The 19,175-nt window shown below is 43.8% G+C and overlaps 1 protein-coding gene across 10 annotated transcripts in view; it reads left to right on the forward strand.

The window, feature by feature from the left end:
- LOC138755773 (receptor-type tyrosine-protein phosphatase mu-like) overlaps positions 1-19,175 on the forward strand; it is a 1,095,616-nt gene that overhangs the window by 630,828 nt on the left and 445,613 nt on the right. For all 10 annotated transcript variants that reach the window (XM_069922352.1, XM_069922354.1, XM_069922355.1 and 7 more), the window contains exon 8: positions 14,821-15,129. In XM_069922352.1, the coding sequence (XP_069778453.1) occupies positions 14,821-15,129 (309 nt within the window). The remainder of the gene's footprint in view (positions 1-14,820; positions 15,130-19,175) is intronic.

A 19,175-nucleotide genomic window follows, 5' to 3' on the forward strand; every position in this document is an offset into this window, starting at 1 on the left:
GTGGGCTGAAAAATGGCAGATGGAATTTAATGCTGATAAGTGTGAGGTGCTTCATTTTGGTAAGAAGAATCAGAATAGGACATATGTGGTAAATGGGAGAGCATTGAGGAATACAGAAGAGCAGAAAGATTTAGGAGTGACGGTACATCGTTCCCTGAAGGTAGAAACTCACGTGAATAGGGTGGTGAAGAAGGCTTTTAGTATGCTGGCCTTTATCAATCATTGCATGGAATATAGGAGTTGGGAGGTGATGTTGAGATTGTATAAGACGTTGGTGCGGCCTAATTTGGAGTTCTGTGTGCAGTTCTGGTCGCCTAATTATAGGAAGGATATAAGCAGAGTGGAGAGAGTGCAGAGAAGGTTTACCAGAATGTTGCCTGGGTTTAAGCATCTGGAGTATGGGGAGAGATTGGACAGATTGGGTCTTTATTCTTTGGAGCGTAGAAGGTTGAGAGGGGATTTGATAGAAGTATTTAAGATTATGAAAGGGATAGACAGAATGGATGTGGATAGACTATTTCCGTTAAGAGGAGGAAAGATTAAAACAAGAGGACATGAGTTAAGAATTAAGGGGCAGAGGTTTAGAGGGAACTTCTTTACTCAGAGAGTGGTAGCCGTGTGGAATGAGCTTCTGGGAGAAATAGTGGTGGCGGAGTCAATTGTATTATTTAAGAAAAGGTTGGACAGGTATATGGATGAGAAGAAGATGGAGGGTTATGGGCATTGTGCAGGGAGGTGGGACTAGAAAGGGGTGTTTGGTTCGGTGCGGACTAGAAGGGCCTAATGGCCTGTTTCCGTGCTGTAATTGTTATGTTATGTTATGTTAACCATTTGTCTTGGTGAATTTCTATTGCTGCTGGGTTTTGGGGTCCTCTGGGGCCCGTGACATTAGACAGTAAGGCATAGTCCTGAATTAGGCCATTTAGGCAATTGAATGAGGAAAGGCAGACTGTTCCAATAGGATCTGGGTCATTAATTCCAAGCACCTTTAGGAGGGAAACTTGGTACAAGATTTCTTTATAATTCAGGGAATGATTAATACATTTATTGTTGAGTTGAAGACAAAGAGCCCAAGAATAATTCAAAAGGCAGTCAAATGCTTTTATAGCAGAACAATTTGTTTCTACAGAAGAATGAATGAACTTCATTGTGAAATCTCTACTTCAGATCTCTATGAATGATTAACGCAACCTTGTAATCTTGGACTTTTCAATGGATTCACTGTCAGGAAGAATATATGCTATAATTTCATGTAATTTTTTTATGCATAGACGTTGTAATAAAAGAAAATTCAAAAATATCCGATATGGAAACTCAAACCCATCAACTCTGCCCTGAAATGGTTTTAGAGTAGGAAGGACAGGAAGCAGATCCCTGGGAGATGGGTTGGCCTTGCACATATATCATATGATCATTAGACTCTGCTTTTATTTTAACGGGATTTGTTTTAACTTGCCTTGATCAGAATTCCCAGCTTTTATGAAATTTATGGTAAAAAGTTGGTGAGAAGACAGCAGAATTAGCGAAGCGGTTAGCGCAACGCTATTACAGCTCCAGCAACCACGGTTTGAATCAGTAATGTCAATAAGGAATTAGCTCATTCACCCCATGTCTGTGGGGGTTTCCTCCGGGTGCGCCAGTTTCCTCCCAATAGTTAAAACATTTGGGGCTTGTAGGTTAATTGGGGTGCTTGGGCAGCATGGACTCGTGGGCCGGTAAAGCCTGTAACCATGCTGTATGTCTAAATTAAATAAAATTCAAATTAAGGGTACAAGGTAGTTTGTAGGATTAAAGAACAGGGAAGATTTCTGATAGACTCTACAGAGTGTTCCAACCTTCCTATGCAGATTCAATCAACCCCAGCAACCACAGCAGATCTCACCCATGTTGGAACTCCCCAATCATCACCATTGAACTATCTGATCAGTTACCAGGCACTGCCCTCTTATGTCTAACTTCTGGCCCTCCTCAACCAGCATTGGAACCCTTCCCTCAAGCACCATAAGATCACCTGCCCTGCCAAACACCATCTGATCCCCATGGCCACCACCAAGACTCGGATTCTAAGCCTCCCTCTTCAAAAGATAACCGAGACTTCATAATTATGGGTAACAAGCTGGCCTGTTATCCCTCAACAATCCATGTGTTATCCTTGGTGTTTTATAGCACAGTTGAGTAGATCTATTTTTATCCATGTGTTCCATAACTCTCTGAAAATGATACCTGGCTCATCATGTCTTTATTTATTCTCTAGGTATCTTGGTTGTTTATCATCAATTTCAACTTGCATTCACAATAACATTTATTGTGTAAAATAAAATCATTTCAAAGTAGACATTTTAAAACTACATTATAACAAGAACTTTATGGTCAAAGTATGGTTAATGATGTGATTTATGTTCTGTTGCAATGAAAAATTAAATTAACTTTTTGGAACCAGCACTGACCTCTAAGCCACCTGGAATTGTCCCATATCTGATAATTGGTCAGAAGACCTGAGAGTTCTTGTATTGTCCCTGTCTTGAGGTGGTGCAATGTAAGACCAAGACTTGAACAAGTAGCAGATGGGGAGCAAAGAAACACCTGTGGCCTTGCCACAATGAGAAAGCAGACCTCATCAGTACTGCCTTCACCATCTCTGGGCCTGGGTGCAGGCCTCCTTATGTCACTTTGCTTGTTCATATGTGAATGGAGTCTGGGAACTCTCAGACCAGGTTCTGACGTTCACAAGGGTACAAGTTTAAGTTTATTTATCAGTCGATTGTACAAGTACAACCCAATGAAACAGTGTCCTCCGGTCTTCGGTCAAAACCACTTCAAAAACACTAACAGACATAGCGCACCTACAGACACGCACAGTGCGTATGAACAAATATCAAAGTAAATAAATATTATTGTGAAATAAATAGTTGAGTCATGGAGGGTTTGCATGAGCAGTTCATCAGTTGTTCAGCATTCACACTACTCATGGGAAGAAGTTGTTTCTCAGCCTGCTGGTTCTCACTCTGAAATTCCTGTATCTCTTTCCTGACGGGAGTAAAAGGAAGCTGCTGTGTGCAGGCCTTCTTAGCCAAAGATCTCAGTAAATCCCATCAATGGAGGGGGGAAGAGGGGTTGTGGGGGGTGGGGGGGAAGTGGAGGGAGACCTCAATGATCCTCTCTGCCATTCTTATGGAACTGTGGATTGCCCTCAAATCTGCTGCTCCACAGCAACTGTAGGACATGGTCATGCATCCGACCCGGACTCTCTTGATCGAGCTCCTGTAGGAAGTTGACAGGATGATGACCGGTAGCCTTGACCATCTCAGTCTTCTCAGGAAGTTCAGTCACTATTATGCCTTCCTGACGAATGAGGAAATGTTGTGTGTCCAGGACAGGTCACTACTACTTAAGTGGATTCAGAGAAACTTAGTTGCTCCTGTGTACTGGAGCGTGGTCATCCCTGGTCCTGCTGACGTCAAGCCTTGAACTGTTTTCTAATTGCCAACAGATGGATCAATCCACAACAGTAGAGCAAAGTACAAACTGAAACCCTATGGTGAATTTGGTCTTAGAGTTCACATGGGGATGGCACAGATCATCCTGCTGTGCACCAGCTCTTGGATTTACAGTAGCTATTACTGGTCAATAGCTCGAGTGCTTCTGAAGGATGAGCAGAGGGAAAAGAATGCTTTAACTCTCTGCTCTCTTCCCAACCCACCTCTGCTCCCTCTCCCTCAGTCAAGCAGGAAAACAATTAGTTTTCTTTTCCTTTTCTTCTATTTTTTGATGACTGAATGATTATTTAAGACAGACAGGTATGAAGAGAGGTTCTGTTTTCAGATTGTCACCCCTTCATTAATTCTCAGGGCCCCAGGCAACTGGTCTGCGGCTGGTATTTGCGCGCAGCTCATTATAATTAAGCCTGTGCGCTGGCAGAAAGATTAAATGAGCTTTCTCCATTCACTGTGCCATTGTGGTTTCGTGATTGTTTATTTATTGTTGCACACCACGAGTCTTCAATAATTGGAGCGAGTTATGCCTGTTTCTCAATTTAAGGATGTAAAAAAGTCAAAGTGCAAAACACAAGAAATAATATCAATTGAAGGTATCAAACTGAACAGCCCATATTCCCTTTGCCACTTGATCTATCCCCACCCCTTCTCCCCCAGAAATTCTTTGCCCAACCGTTGGAGGAGTTTGTCTTTAGCTGCTAATGTTATCATATTTAACAGTATCAGCTGCTTTCCACTGGACGCTGATTTCAGTGGAACCATGTGCAGGGAGAGGTACAATCTGCAGGCATGAGATGCGAGGAACAAGTCCTGGACGCTGATTTCAGTGGAACCATGTGCAGAGGGAGGTACGATCTGCAGGCATGAGATGCGAGGAACAAATCCTGGACACTGATTTCAGTGGAACCATGTGCAGAGGGAGGTACGATCTGCAGGCATGAGATGCGAGGAACAAATCCTGGACACTGATTTCAGTGGAACCATGTGCAGAGGGAGGTACGATCTGCAGGCATGAGATGCGAGGAACAAATCCTGGACACTGATTTCAGTGGAACCATGTGCAGAGGGAGGTACGATCTGCAGGCATGAGATGCGAGGAACAAATCCTGGACACTGATTTCAGTGGAACCATGTGCAGAGGGAGGTACGATCTGCAGGCATGAGATGCGAGGAACAAATCCTGGACACTGATTTCAGTGGAACCATGTGCAGAGGGAGGTACGATCTGCAGGCATGAGATGCGAGGAACAAGTCCTGGACACTGATTTCAGTGGAACCATGTGCAGAGGGAGGTACGATCTGCAGGCATGAGATGCGAGGAACAAATCCTGGACACTGATTTCAGTGGAACCATGTGCAGAGGGAGGTACGATCTGCAGGCATGAGATGTGAGGAACAAGTCCTGGACACTGATTTCAGTGGAACCATGTGCAGAGGGAGGTACGATCTGCAGGCATGAGATGCGAGGAACAAGTCCTGGACACTGATTTCAGTGGAACCATGTGCAGAGGGAGGTACGATCTGCAGGCATGAGATGCGAGGAACAAGTCCTGGACACTGATTTCAGTGGAACCATGTGCAGAGGGAGGTACGATCTGCAGGCATGAGATGCGAGGAACAAGTCCTGGACACTGATTTCAGTGGAACCATGTGCAGAGGGAGGTACGATCTGCAGGCATGAGATGCGAGGAACAAGTCCTGGACACTGATTTCAGTGGAACCATGTGCAGAGGGAGGTACGATCTGCAGGCATGAGATGCGAGGAACAAGTCCTGGACACTGATTTCAGTGGAACCATGTGCAGAGGGAGGTACGATCTGCAGGCATGAGATGCGAGGAACAAGTCCTGGACACTGATTTCAGTGGAACCATGTGCAGAGGGAGGTACAATCTGCAGGCATGAGATGCGAGGAACAGGTTCAGTGGGTGCGAGAAGTAACAAGTCTGAACGCAGATCAAACACAAAGGAATCTTTATTAATGCTTGGGGGGAAATCGCCAACATGGGTCACACTCAGTCACACACACAGATCACAAGCAGCTGATGCAAATAAACAACTGATAGACACTACAATCCACAATAGTATAGAACGACAGTATAAAACAGTACCACCATCCCCCAGATAACCAGCAGGCATGGCCCTGCAATAGATAAGAATAAATTACAGCAGTCTCCCGGGCATGCGTCAACTATAGCTCCCCACCCTTTATCAGGGCGCATCTTAAAAATGTCTCTCCAGAGTCGCCCATGACCCCACCCCAACCCCCCCACCTGGAGTAGAGCTTGGGTTCATTCCTCGGGGAAAGGAGGAAGAGCTGCTCCATGTGTTGGACTTTATACTGCAGTCGGTGGAGGGGATGGCTCAGGTATGCTCAAAGTAGGAAAAGTGATTGGGAGTGAGGGCAATGGGAAGGTGTGTGCTATCGAAGAAGCTGATAGCAATGTGCGTGCTCACTGTGGGTGGGCTAAGCCTTGATTGGCAGATGAGGTGACTTCTGACTTGTCCTGGTCAGATTACCCTCCAGGAGCAAGCACATTGAAGTCCGTTTGGTTGGAACAATGTCCTGCCCGACCTGTTGGATAATCCTCCAGATAACAAGGTAATACTCTAGCAGTTGTGCCTTCCCTTCACCCAACAAGGAATTGCAGTTGGAATATGCAGTTCAATATTCCATCCTTGCATTGATGTTTCTGGTAAGTCATTTCACAAATCTATTTATCCTTTGGGTGAACTTCCCTTTACTTTTCTGATTGACGACCTCTAAACATGGCACCAACAGTGAACAGTTGGCTTGCACCCAAACCTTTAATCCCTTTCAATGTGTGAAAACTTCATTTCAGATCTCCATTACTTCCAGAAGGACCGAGCCATTTTGTTTCAATCTTGTTAAATCCCCAACTCCTAATTTAATCAAGCACAAGGGTGTTAATACACCCATTCAGGGGCATCATGCTTTTACGATTTCACTATTATCCAGTCTCCGCTCCATCCTCAACATTCATTAGAGCGACTTCATCCCCAACATCGAAGTACTCGAGATGGCAAAGGCCAACAGCATCGAATCTACGCTGTTGAAGACCCAACTGCGCTGGGCAGGTCACGTCTCCAGAATGGAGGACCATCGCCTTCCCAAGATTGTGTTATGGCGAGTCTAGTCCATTATGGCGAGCTCTCCTCTGGCCACTGTGACAGAGGTGCACCAAAGAAGAGGTTCAAGGACTGCCTAAAGAAATCACTTGGTGCCTGCCACATTGACCACCGCCAGTGGGCTGATCTCGCCTCCAACCGTGCATCTTGGCGCCTCACAGTTCGGCGGGCAGCAACCTCCTTTGAAGAAGACCGCAGAGCCCACCTCACTGACAAAAGACTAAGGAGGAAAAACCCAACACCCAACCCCAACCAACCAATTTTCCCTTGCAACCGCTGCAACCGTGTCTGCCTGTCCCACATCGGACTTGTCAGCCACAAACGAGCCTGCAGCTGACGTGGACATTACCCCTCCATAAATCTTCGTCCGCGAAGCCAAGCCAAAGATTATCCAGTTTGGAATGGATTGTTTTCCAGAGTCAAATATGATAGTGGCTAATTCTGGGTTGGTTTGCCCTGTTTGGAATATTCAACCTGGTGACCTAAGACATGGCTAAAGGGCCTCTTACTTTAATTTTAAATTATTCTTTAAAACATGCTATTCTGGCCCATTCTGGTTTATGCCCCCTGAGTGCACCAAATAACCTTCGATCGCTCTACATTTTTGAAAGGTCGGAGGAAACCACGCAGGCAGGGGTAAAATGTACAAACTCCTTACAGACAGTGCCAGATTCAAACCCCATTCACTGGTGCTGTAACTGCGTTGCGCTAATTTATGTTGCTACCAATATTTGAAGACCAATTAAAATTGATACTGAAAAGCTGTTAATAAAATCCTGTTTAAGTTCTAATTCATAACTTATATTTTATCAGGAACAAAATTACTGAGACAAATGCTATCATTGCTAGAGTTTTATACTTTAATGTGTTTCTTAGGTAATTCAGGTGACTTTTCTTAGAAGCTGCTCTTTATTCAAACAAATAAGAAATTAGGATTTTGGGAAAGGGTTTAAGTCTTTATTCTTTGGAGCGTAGAAGCTTGAGAGGGGATTTGATTGATATATTTAAAATTATTAGGGCTATAGATAGAGTAGATGTGGAAATGCTTTTTCCTAGAATGGTTGGGGGGAGGGAACAAAATAGTACAGAGCAGTAAGGAGAAGGTTAGAATGCAAACAATGAAAGTTTGTAGTAAGTATTTGAATATGGATGGGCAGGTGATAGAGAAGGGAAATGCTCTGGAAGAAGATGAAGGGCAATTGGCAGGAAAAGTAAATAATGTTGTTCTTAAAGATGAGGGAAAACAGGGATTAAAAAATGGGAAATCCCTGAAATTCATATATTTTAATGCCAGGAGTATTGTAAAAAAAGGTGGATGAGCTGAAGGTGTGGATTGATACTTGGAAGTATGATGTGGTAGCGATTAGTGAGACATGGTTGCAGGAGGGATGTGATTGGCAACTGGATATCCCTGGGTTTCGTTGTTTTAGGTGTGATAGAGTCGGAGGGGCAAGAGGAGGTGGGGTTGCATTGCTTGTCAGGGAAAATATTACAGCGGTGCCTAGGAAGGATAGATTAGAGGGCACATCCACGGAGGCTATTTGGGTGGAACTGAGGAGTAGGAAAGGAGAGGTTACACTTGTAGGGGTGTATTATAGACCACCCAGAGGGGACCGAGACCTAGAGGAGCAAATCTGTAGGGAGATAGTAGATATTTGTGATAAGCACAGGGTTGTAATTATGGGAGATTTTAATTTTCCACATATAGATTGGGAAACACATTCTGTGAAAGGAATGGATGGGTTAGAGTTTGTGAAATGTGTGCAAGATAGTTTTTTACAACAATATGTAGAGGTGCCGACCAGAGAAGGAGCAGTGTTAGATCTACTGTTGGCAAATGGGATGGGTCAAGTGATGGAGGTTAGTGTTGGCGAGCACTTCGGGTCCAGTGATCATAATGCCATCAGCTTCAATGTCATTATGGAAAGAGAGAAATCAGGGCCAAGGATTGAGGTTTTTGATTGGGGAAAAGCTAGATTTGAGGAGATGCGAAAGGACTTGCAGGGTGTGCATTGAGACAATTTGTTTTATGGGCAGGATGTAGTAGAGAGATGGAAGTCTTTTAAAGATCAGATTTTGAGAGTGCAAAAGCTTTATGTTCCTGTTAGGTTAAAAGGAGGGGCAAAAGGTTTGAGAGAGCCGTGGTTTTCAAGGAATATTGGAAACTTGGTTCGAAGAAAAAGGGATAAGATATAAGAAGCATGGAGTTAAGGAGATGTTTGAAAGATACATTGAATGTAAGAGGAATCTTAAGAGAGGAATTAGGAAAGCTAAAAGAAGGTACGAGAAAACTATGGCAAGCAGGGTGAAAACTAATCCAAAAGAGTTCTACAAATATGTTAATGGTAAGAGGAAAGCTAGAGACAAAATTGGTCCCTTAGAAAATCAGAGTGGAAAACTGTGTGTGGAACCTAGAGAAATGGGGGAGATATTGAACAGTTTCTTTTCTTCGGTATTCACTAAGGAGAAGGATATTGGGAGATGTGGGATAAAAAAAGCAAATTGGGTAAATATGGGGAATATAGAGATTACAAAAGGTGTAGTTTTAAGGCTTTTGAAGAATATAAAGGTGGATAAGTCTCCGGGACCAGACGGGATCTTCCCCAGGACATTGAGAGAAGTGAAGGAGGAAATAGCAGAGGCTCTGGCGGTAATTTTCCAAATGTCATTAGATATGGGGATAGTGCCGGAGGATTGGCGCATTGCGCATGTGGTTCCGTTATTTAAAAAGGGTTCAAGGAGGAAGCCTGGCAACTATCGGCCTGTAAGTTTGACGTCTGTGGTAGGTAAATTAATGGAGAAAATTCTTAGAGATAGTACTTATAAACATCTGGATAGACAGGGTCTGATCAGGAGCACTCAACATGGATTTGTGGGAGGAAGGTCATGTTTGACCAATCTGATTGAATTTTTTGAAGAGGTGACTAGGAATGTGGATGAGGGTAGCGCAGTGGATGTTGTCTATATGGACTTCAGTAAGGCCTTCGATAAGGTACCACATGGAAGGTTAGTTAGGAAGGTGCAGTCTTTAGGTATAAATTTTGAGATAGTCAAATGGATTGAACATTGGCTGAAAGGGAGAGGCCAGAGAGTGGTAGTGGATAATTGTCTGTCAGGTTGGAGGCCGGTGACCAGTGGTGTGCCTCAAGGATCTGTATTGGGCCCATTGTTGTTCGTTATATACATTAATGATCTAGATGATGGGGTGGTGAATTGGATTAGTAAATATGCAGACGATACTAAGATAGGTGGAATAGTGGATAATGAAGAAGGTTTTCAAGGATTGCAGAGGGATTTGGGCTGCTTAGAAAAGTGGGCTGAAAAATGGCAGATGGAATTTAATGCTGATAAGTGTGAGGTGCTTCATTTTGGTAAGAAGAATCAGAATAGGACATATGTGGTAAATGGGAGAGCATTGAGGAATACAGAAGAGCAGAAAGATTTAGGAGTGACGGTACATCGTTCCCTGAAGGTAGAAACTCACGTGAATAGGGTGGTGAAGAAGGCTTTTAGTATGCTGGCCTTTATCAATCATTGCATGGAATATAGGAGTTGGGAGGTGATGTTGAGATTGTATAAGACGTTGGTGCGGCCTAATTTGGAGTTCTGTGTGCAGTTCTGGTCGCCTAATTATAGGAAGGATATAAGCAGAGTGGAGAGAGTGCAGAGAAGGTTTACCAGAATGTTGCCTGGGTTTAAGCATCTGGAGTATGGGGAGAGATTGGACAGATTGGGTCTTTATTCTTTGGAGCGTAGAAGGTTGAGAGGGGATTTGATAGAAGTATTTAAGATTATGAAAGGGATAGACAGAATGGATGTGGATAGACTATTTCCGTTAAGAGGAGGAAAGATTAAAATAAGAGGACATGAGTTAAGAATTAAGGGGCAGAGGTTTAGAGGGAACTTCTTTACTCAGAGAGTGGTAGCCGTGTGGAATGAGCTTCTGGGAGAAATAGTGGCGGCGGAGTCAATTGTATTATTTAAGAAAAGGTTGGACAGGTATATGGATGAGAAGAAGATGGAGGGTTATGGGCATTGTGCAGGGAGGTGGGATTAGATGGGCCTAATGGCCTGTTTCCGTGCTGTAATTGTTATGTTATGTTATGTTTAAGGAAGGGGAGTTACAAACAAGAAGACACGAGCTGAGAGTTATGGGGGAAAAGGTTTAGAGGAAACCTGAGGGGGGACTTCTTTACTCAGAGAGTAGTGGGTGTGTGGAACGAGCTTCCAAACAATGTGGTGGAGGCAGGCTCGATATTAGCATTAGAGGAGAAGTTGAATATCTATATGGACAAGAAAAGGATGGAGGGTTATGGGTTGAGTGTAGGTCAGTGGGGTTAGGCATGTTCGGCATGGACTAGAAGGGCCAAGTTGGCCCGTTTCTGTGCTGTAATTGTCATATGGTTAAACAGCCTGGTGACTTCTCTCATTTAAAAAATGCTGTCCCCTCTGTTGTGCTGCAGGAGCTTTTCCTTTCAAGTGGTTCATTTTGAGGAGATTTGAAAATAAATTCTATTTAACCCAAAGTATTGAAGAAGGCTTAGAAAACAGTCACAAAATATTGCCTGTGCCAGGATTTGTTTGCAATCTGAAAGTACACCAAGTCCCTTCTTACCACCGTAATCCACCAGCAGTTCTACTTGTCTTTAGAAGTATATTTATATGCACTCTTCTCACAAAGAGAAGATCCTCTTGAAAGTCCAAGATTTGTTGTTCATTGCAAAACTGATCGTAAGCTCCACAAAGTCTAGTCCATTGAAAAAAAATCATCCCTGCTCAGCTGACTATAAACACTCCTTGTGTTTAATGTCAAGCAGTGCTATGTGGTTCAGTCTCAAAGTAATTATCTACAAGGCAGCAAATGAGCAAATCTAAAACACTTCCTTGATTGGCTTGGGGCTGCGTTCCTTTCAATGAAGAGACAGGTTTTTTTTTTAATTTCCCTACAGGTATAGTTTGTCAACCAGCCCAATGAAAGTATAATGTACAAGTTTGTACAAAAGCCTGGTACATGCTTGAGTGGGACTGAGCATCGATCAAGAATATTTAGTTGATGTATTCCCCTCGCAAATATTCCTTCTCATGCATGACCCATCGTTGATGATTACTGTCTGTCACTGTCTCAGATGATGTTGATGCCCCACAACTATTTCAAAATAAGAAAAAAATACAGTATTTAAATTTATTTTATAGTGTACTTGTATTTGCTTTTCTCCAGCTTATGCAGTTAAAAACAGAAAGTGTCTGGTGTCTGCTTTTTCAGTCTTTGACTCTCAGTATTTTAAAACGTGGCATACATTGCATTAAAGCCATGTAAAGTCAACATCGTCCATGTCTACCTCATTAATAATTGAACAACAGATCTTCTCAAGTATGAAAATATGAAATTCTGTAATATATTATCAGTATCAAAAATTGATGTCCCGAGCTCAGGATCAATCGTAGGCCAGTCGATGTTGTTTAATCAGGGTATTGGCTTTTGACAGAAATATAATTGAATATTAAATGGTATTTACTGGCATTGGAGCTCACCCACAGTTAAATAACAGGTTCCTCATCCACCTCCACACACCAAGACCAGCAATGGTATTGTCAGGTCTAACCTAGGAGGCTCAAGGCGGCTGGACAGGTTAATAGTGTTGAGGATGTGTTGGGCTTCATTAACCGCGGAATCGAGTTCAAGAGTCATGAGGTAATGTTGCAGCTCTATAAGACCTTAGTTAGACCCCACTTGGAATATTGTGTTTAGTTCTGATCATTTCACTCCAGGAAGGATGTGGATGGTGTAGAGAGGGTGCAGACGAGATTTACAAGGATGCTGCTTGGATCGGAGAGCATCCTTTCTGAGGATAGGTTGAGTGAAGTTGGGTCTTTTCTCTTTGGAGCGATGGAGAGTGAGGGGCAACTTTCTGGAGGTGTATAAGATTATGAGAGGCATGGATCGGGTAGATGGCCAGAGGCTTTTCCCCAGGGCTGAAATGAGGAGGTATAGATTGGGAATAAGTACAGAGGGACTGTGAGAGGTAAGTTTTTGACACAGAGAGTGGTGGGTGCCTGGAATGTGCTGCTGTCAATGGAGGTAGGGGAAAATATAATAGGATCTTTATTATATAGGGGCACGGAACTGAGAATAATGGAGGGTTCTACAGTAGGAAATTTCGAGGCTGTTGTTAGGGTAGGATATTAGATCGGAACAGAACTGTGGGCTGAAGGGCATGTACTGTGCTGTAGACTTCTATGTTCTAGCTACTTGTCATCATCAGTCAGAAATCATCTTGATCAATGTGGAATGCTAATTTTATTTTAATGGCATGGAGACTTTGACTAACATACACATTGTGTCAACTAGGTGGAAGAAGGTGGGTTGAAAGATATTTGGTCAAGTACTCAGGAGATTCTCTCGTATTGCTGGATATACTTTTTCAGTCAGTGAGCTCTCCTTTTGCTGGTCTGACCAGCTCCTGGTAAAGAACAAGTTATGGTGGTCAGTTACAAATGGGAATGGTGGGAAGGTGATGGGAATAAGATGCCAGGGTTATTTCACTTGTAGATTTGCAATTACATCTACTACAAAAGTTGAACATGTATTTGTTCGTAATTACATTTACCACAAATGATGGATTTCAGTTTATTTGTAGTGACAACATTTATTAACTTACTTAGGACATTTCTTTTTTTTTAGTAAGTTTAATCCCTTTTACATGTCTATCCCTTTCTTCTATTGATCTGAGAAAGTGCTTATCTTTACGTCTCAACTAAGTCTACTCCCTTAACTCCCATCTCTCTCCTGCTTTTCCCTGAAGGCACTGACATAATTCTAGAATACAGTTCTAACTCTGCCATTCTTGCACTCCCTCCATAGAACATTAGAAGGCTTGACAGTGAGCATCAGGAGGATGTTTGGTCGCAGTAGCCGCATCGTAGTGAGAGATTTGTTTCTTACCCAAAGCTTGCATCTTCGCTTTCAATAGGACCTTGGTATCAATCAGGAGTAATATCTGCAATACAAGGCAAGGCTGCCTGATGCTGAACTGCCCTCATTGTTACCCTGCTTGAAGCTAGAAGGTCACCACAAAGCAGGGATTGAAGCTGGAACTTTCTATGGTTGAGCAACATCAAGGTGAGGGAGGCGAATCAAAAAAAAAGATGAGCCAATAGCTCTCTTAACATACACTCGGGTATCCAAGAACCATACCTGGTGAATACCCCATTGATTTCTTCCAAAGAGAAAGAGAATTGAGGGAGATGGGATTGGTGCAGGGAAATTGTGGTAGAGGATCAGCTTGTCGAATGGCAGCACAAGTACCAAGGACCGAGGCTTTTTTGTGCTTCCATTTCTTATATTCTTGCCTGCCTTCTTCCCAACATAGTGTAAATGAATTGTGATTATTTATTGGGGAATTAATAAAAAGGTTGTTTTCCATGGTAGGAGAGTCTAGGACAAGAGGGCACAATTTGAGGATTGATGGGCATCCACTTAGAACAATGATGTGGAAAATTTTCTTCAGAAAATTTTAAATTTTAATTTTTAAATGTTAAATATAGACATACAGCGAGGTAATGGGCCCTTTTGGCCCACGAGCCCCTGGCACCCAATTACACCCGTTTTGAATGGTGGGAGGAAACCAGAGCCCCTGGGGAAAACCCATGGAGGCATGGGGAGAACATACAAACTCCTTACAGGCAGAGCGAGATTTGAACCCCAGTCCCGACCGCTGACGTTGTAATAGTAATCATGCTGTCCGAAATCTAAGGACTTAGTTACCTCAGGCAGATCATTGGGAATATTTAAGACTGAGATTGATAGGTTCTTGATTGACCAGGGCATCAAAGATTATGAAGAGAAAGTTGGACAGCAGAGATGAATGGGAAAATGGATCAGCTCATGATTAAGCGACAGGGCAGACTCAATGGGCTGAATATTTCTGCTCATGTCTTATAGACTGATGGTATTATTATTCCATGAGTATTTAAAGATTCTGACTGAGGCTTTGAACCTTATTGGAGAATATAATGGATTAATTCATACTTGCAAATCAAATGAATGTTTACCTGTTGTTCTCGGAACCTAATCATAAAATATTTATACCAAAAGCTGATGTTTTCTTAGCACAGATAACTTTTTTTTCCAACTGAATTTTCTGGACTAAAGATAGATGTTCTCTTTCCTTTCAAAAGATCCCATGCATGGGCCAAGGAACGTGGAAGTTATGGAGATCAAGTCGAGACAGATCACAATTCGCTGGGAGCCATTTGGTTACAATGTTACCCGTTGCCACAGCTTTAACCTGACTGTTCACTACCAGTATGTGGTGGGAGATCGGGAACACGTGGGTGAAGAGGTCTGCCAAGGCACTGAGCATTCTCCGCCACAATACACTCTACGTGGCCTGTCACCCTACACCAATGTCAGTGTGAAACTAATGCTGATGAACCCAGAGGGGAGAAAAGAGAGTGAAGAGCTCGTGATCCAGACAGACGAGGATGGTAAGCAATAAATTAAATAAAGCATGGAACTGTGGCAGCTTGCAATCTTATTGTAATTGATGGCAATTTAATTAACCAGCATTTCCAAATACTCAATTCCAGGTTCACTCTCATATTCTGCTTGGATTTGACTACCTTTGTTTTGAACCTATCCAACAAACAGGTGGCAAAGACAAATACCTGTAATCCTCCTCTGTCTATTCAGATAGGAACTTGATCACAGCATAATCTTAATTCCACTCTTAGTGGGGACTTTTTCCAACAGGCTTTTGAACCTTCCGCTCCGACACTAACCCTAACCACCCAAAGATGTGTCTACCCTATTGAAACATCACTTCTTTTGCACTAATTGCACCAGTGAATATTTATTTATCAATTGTTTTATATTTATTCTCTCTTCTTCTGTTTCATGGCACGTTGCGGTAATATAATTTATACTATTGCTGTTGGTGTATCTTACATATTTGTGTGGCTGCAGCGAGCAAGAATTTCAGAGCATCTGGACATTGGACTTGTCATAGTCATACTTCATATTTCCAAAGAGGAGGAGGATTAGAGACAGAAAGGTCACTGGAGTTTCATTTTTTAGCTTTCCTTCGTATTGCCAGTGGGAGCAGCGGTCTCTCTGGGTCCATAATTGGAGATCCAGAAGATGTCAAGGCAGACACTTCATTTCCTTGGTTCCCCCCCCCCCACCTCACCACATCTCCCCCCTCTGCCATGGTCGCCACCAGCTGGCAGCCATGAGTTGACCAGATTTTTCCATGGGACCTGTACCCTCCTTACTCTGCCCTTGCCTCTGTGGGCAAGCAGGTATCTAACTGAAACCAATCAATTCCCAAGGTAGACTCATGGGCACTGAAGATTGCAGTCAAGGTCTAGGGTGGAGCCAGCTTGAGTAAATTCACCATTTTGAATCATTGGAGAGATTTGCATGGTGTGTGGATACCTGAACTGATGAGGTGATCTGATAAATGTTGCCTGCTAATCTTTGCTGCAACAAAACCTGATTCACTGCAGGAAACCTGTTCAGTGGTAGAATTGCCTTCACTGTGCAAGTCATAGATTTGAGGGGAGTACAAACACAGAATGCTGGAGGAACTCAGCCAGTCTCGTGCCATCCATAGGAGGTAGAGATTATTCCTGACACTTCGGGCCTGAACCCTTCCTTAAGGTACAAGTGACAAAAAGACAGATGTCCGTATCTGATCCAGACCAGCCATGAAGCAGGTAAAAACCTGGCTGGCAGGAGCCATCTCTGCCCTTCAGGACTGCTTCGAGAGTACTGACTGGCACTGCAAGGTTTAAGGAGGCAGCCTGGGATTGCATCAAGTTATTGGACTAGATGGCAGCGGTGATCAGCTACATGATGTCACCGTCCCCAAGATTATCACTGTTTGCCCCAACCAGAAGCCTTGGATGACTGCAGAGGTGCGTGGGCTGTGAGGAACCGCAAATCGGCCTTCAGAGCAGATGACAGGGCTGTCTTGGCCAACACAAGAGTCAAACTGTCTAAGGCCATCAGGAAGGCCAAGAGGGCTCATACCTGGAGGATGAGTCACTTCTGGGACAGCAATGACACATGGTGCATGTGGGAGGGCATCCATGCCATCACCAACCACAAAGCCCCACCAGTGCCTGTGCCAAGGATGCCTCCCTCCTGGATGCTTTGAAGGATGTCTACATGCCCTTCCAGGTGTAGAATGATGTGGAGGTGGGAAAGTCCACACCTCCTCCATATGAGCGGGCACTGCGTCTCACAAAGGCTGAAGTGAGAAGGATGCTGCTCAAGGTCAACCCTCATAAGGCTGCGGGATCAGGTAACATCACTGGCAGGGTGCTCAGAAGATGCGCACTCCAACTAACTGACGTCATCACAGACAACTTCAACATCTCCGTGAGCAGCGCCGTGAACCAACGAACTTCATGGTGGCTACTATCATCCATATGCCAAAGAAGCCCTCAGTGTCCTTTCTTTAATGATTACCGTCCTGTTGCACTCACACCCACCGTCTTGAAGTGCTTCGAGAGGCTAATCTTGGAGCACATCAAGGCTGAGCTGCCTCCTCACTGGACCCCCTGCAGTTTGCTTACCATACCAACTGATGTACAGATGACTCATTGCCACCACCTCTACCTAGCCCTCACCCACCTAGAAAATAAAGACTCATATGTTTGAATGTAGTTCATAGACTTCAGCTCAGCATTCAACACTATCATTCCACAGCACCTGACTAGGAAGTTGAACCTGTTGGGCCTTAGCACCTTTCTCTGTAAATGGATCCTCGACTTCCTGACTGGAAGACCTCAGTCAGTCTGGATCGGAAACAGCATGTCCAACACCACCACATTGAGCACAGGGGACCCCCAGGGCTGCGTACTCAGCCCACTGCTGTTTACCCTGCCGACCCATGACCATGCAGTGAGATACAGATCTAAACACATCATCAGGTTCACTGATGTCATGTGGTAGGGCTCATCAGCAAGAATAATGAGTCAGCTTTCAGAGAGGAGGTGAAATCACTAATGGACTGGTGCAGAGACAACCACCTACACCTGAAAGTCAACAAAAGAAAGGAGATAGTGGTCGAATACAGGAGAGCCCAGGGGGGACCACTCTCCACTGGCCGTCGATGGCTTCCAGGAGAGCCCAGGGGGGACCAATCTCCACTGGCCGTCGATGGCTTTCATCTATTGTGTCTGAGGAAATTTATCCATGTAAATAATCAGCTCCATGGACCAGAGAAACATGGTCTGGCTTTTCACTGTACACTGCTGCAAGGTTTATGGTATGAACAACAAATAAATGAGACTTGGGAGGATAAAGGAAGAATGGGAGAAAGAGGAGTACAAACTGACAGACAGAAGGTGTTAATTGGATATGATAAGAAAACGGGAGAGAGGAAAGATGAGAATTGATTGGGGAAGGGCATTGTTTGGCTCTGAGAAAGGAGACAGAGGGAGAAATATACATTTTTTATCTCATTATTGCCATTTTCTCAGAATGCATGCTTCGTAAAAAGGTCAAAAATAAGAATGAGAGTGCCATTCCCATTCTGATATTTTACCTCCTAATCCCCTAGTAAATTTATGGGATGCCTGCTGTCTAAAGTTAACTGCAGGCATTCCATGAACAACCAGCTAACGAATAGCCCATCCCACCTCTTTAATTATCCCACTTCTGGGATGCTGTCTAAGCAGAGAATTTGAGTTACGGTCGTTCGTGTGTGGACCACCAATGCCGAGACGTCAGACATACTTCAATCTGGTAAAATCACACAAATTCGATCTGCAAAACATCAGAGACATAAAGGAAACAGGGAAAGGTGGGGGGGGGGGGGATGGGCAAACAGAAATCGGAGAAATCGATGTTAATGCCATCCAGTTGCCCAGACAGAAAATGAGGTGTTGTTCCTCCAATTTGTGGGTGTCCCCAATCCAGCAGCACATGAGACTAAGGACAGGCATGGGAATGGGGTGGGGAACTTAAATAGATGGCCCCTTTTCCCTAGCCTTTTAATACAGATGCCTGTCTTTTTTCATCCATACCTTGAGTAAGGGCTCAGGCCCGAAACGTTGGTAATATATCTTTACCTCCTTTGGACACTGCGTGTCTGGCTAAGTTCCTCCAACATCTCTGTGTATTGACAACAATCAAAGCATCCACAGACCTTTGTGTTTCACTACATAGATTGAAGGGGAACTGTGATTCCAACATCTGCAGGTTTTGTGTTTCTCTATCAAATCTCCCTCTGTCTCTTCCCCTCTCACACCTTCTGTCCTATGCCCTGACACTTCTGGACCCTCCCCTGCCCGTTTTCCTCATTTATATATGTAACGTCACCCATTTCTTCCAGTCTAAAGATAGAACGTGGACTATTTCTACTCATGGATGCTGTCTGACCCACTGAGTTCCTCCAGCAATTGCTTGCCTGCACCTGATGATCTATCTATTAGTGAGAGGCCCTCTGTACACCTGTAGCTGGTGTGCGGTGCACAAGTGTGCCGAGAATGAGCTGCTGAATAGAGTGTTGATGTACTGGATG

Source organism: Narcine bancroftii, chromosome 2 (genome assembly GCF_036971445.1).
Source record: "Narcine bancroftii isolate sNarBan1 chromosome 2, sNarBan1.hap1, whole genome shotgun sequence".
NCBI lineage: Eukaryota > Metazoa > Chordata > Chondrichthyes > Torpediniformes > Narcinidae > Narcine > Narcine bancroftii.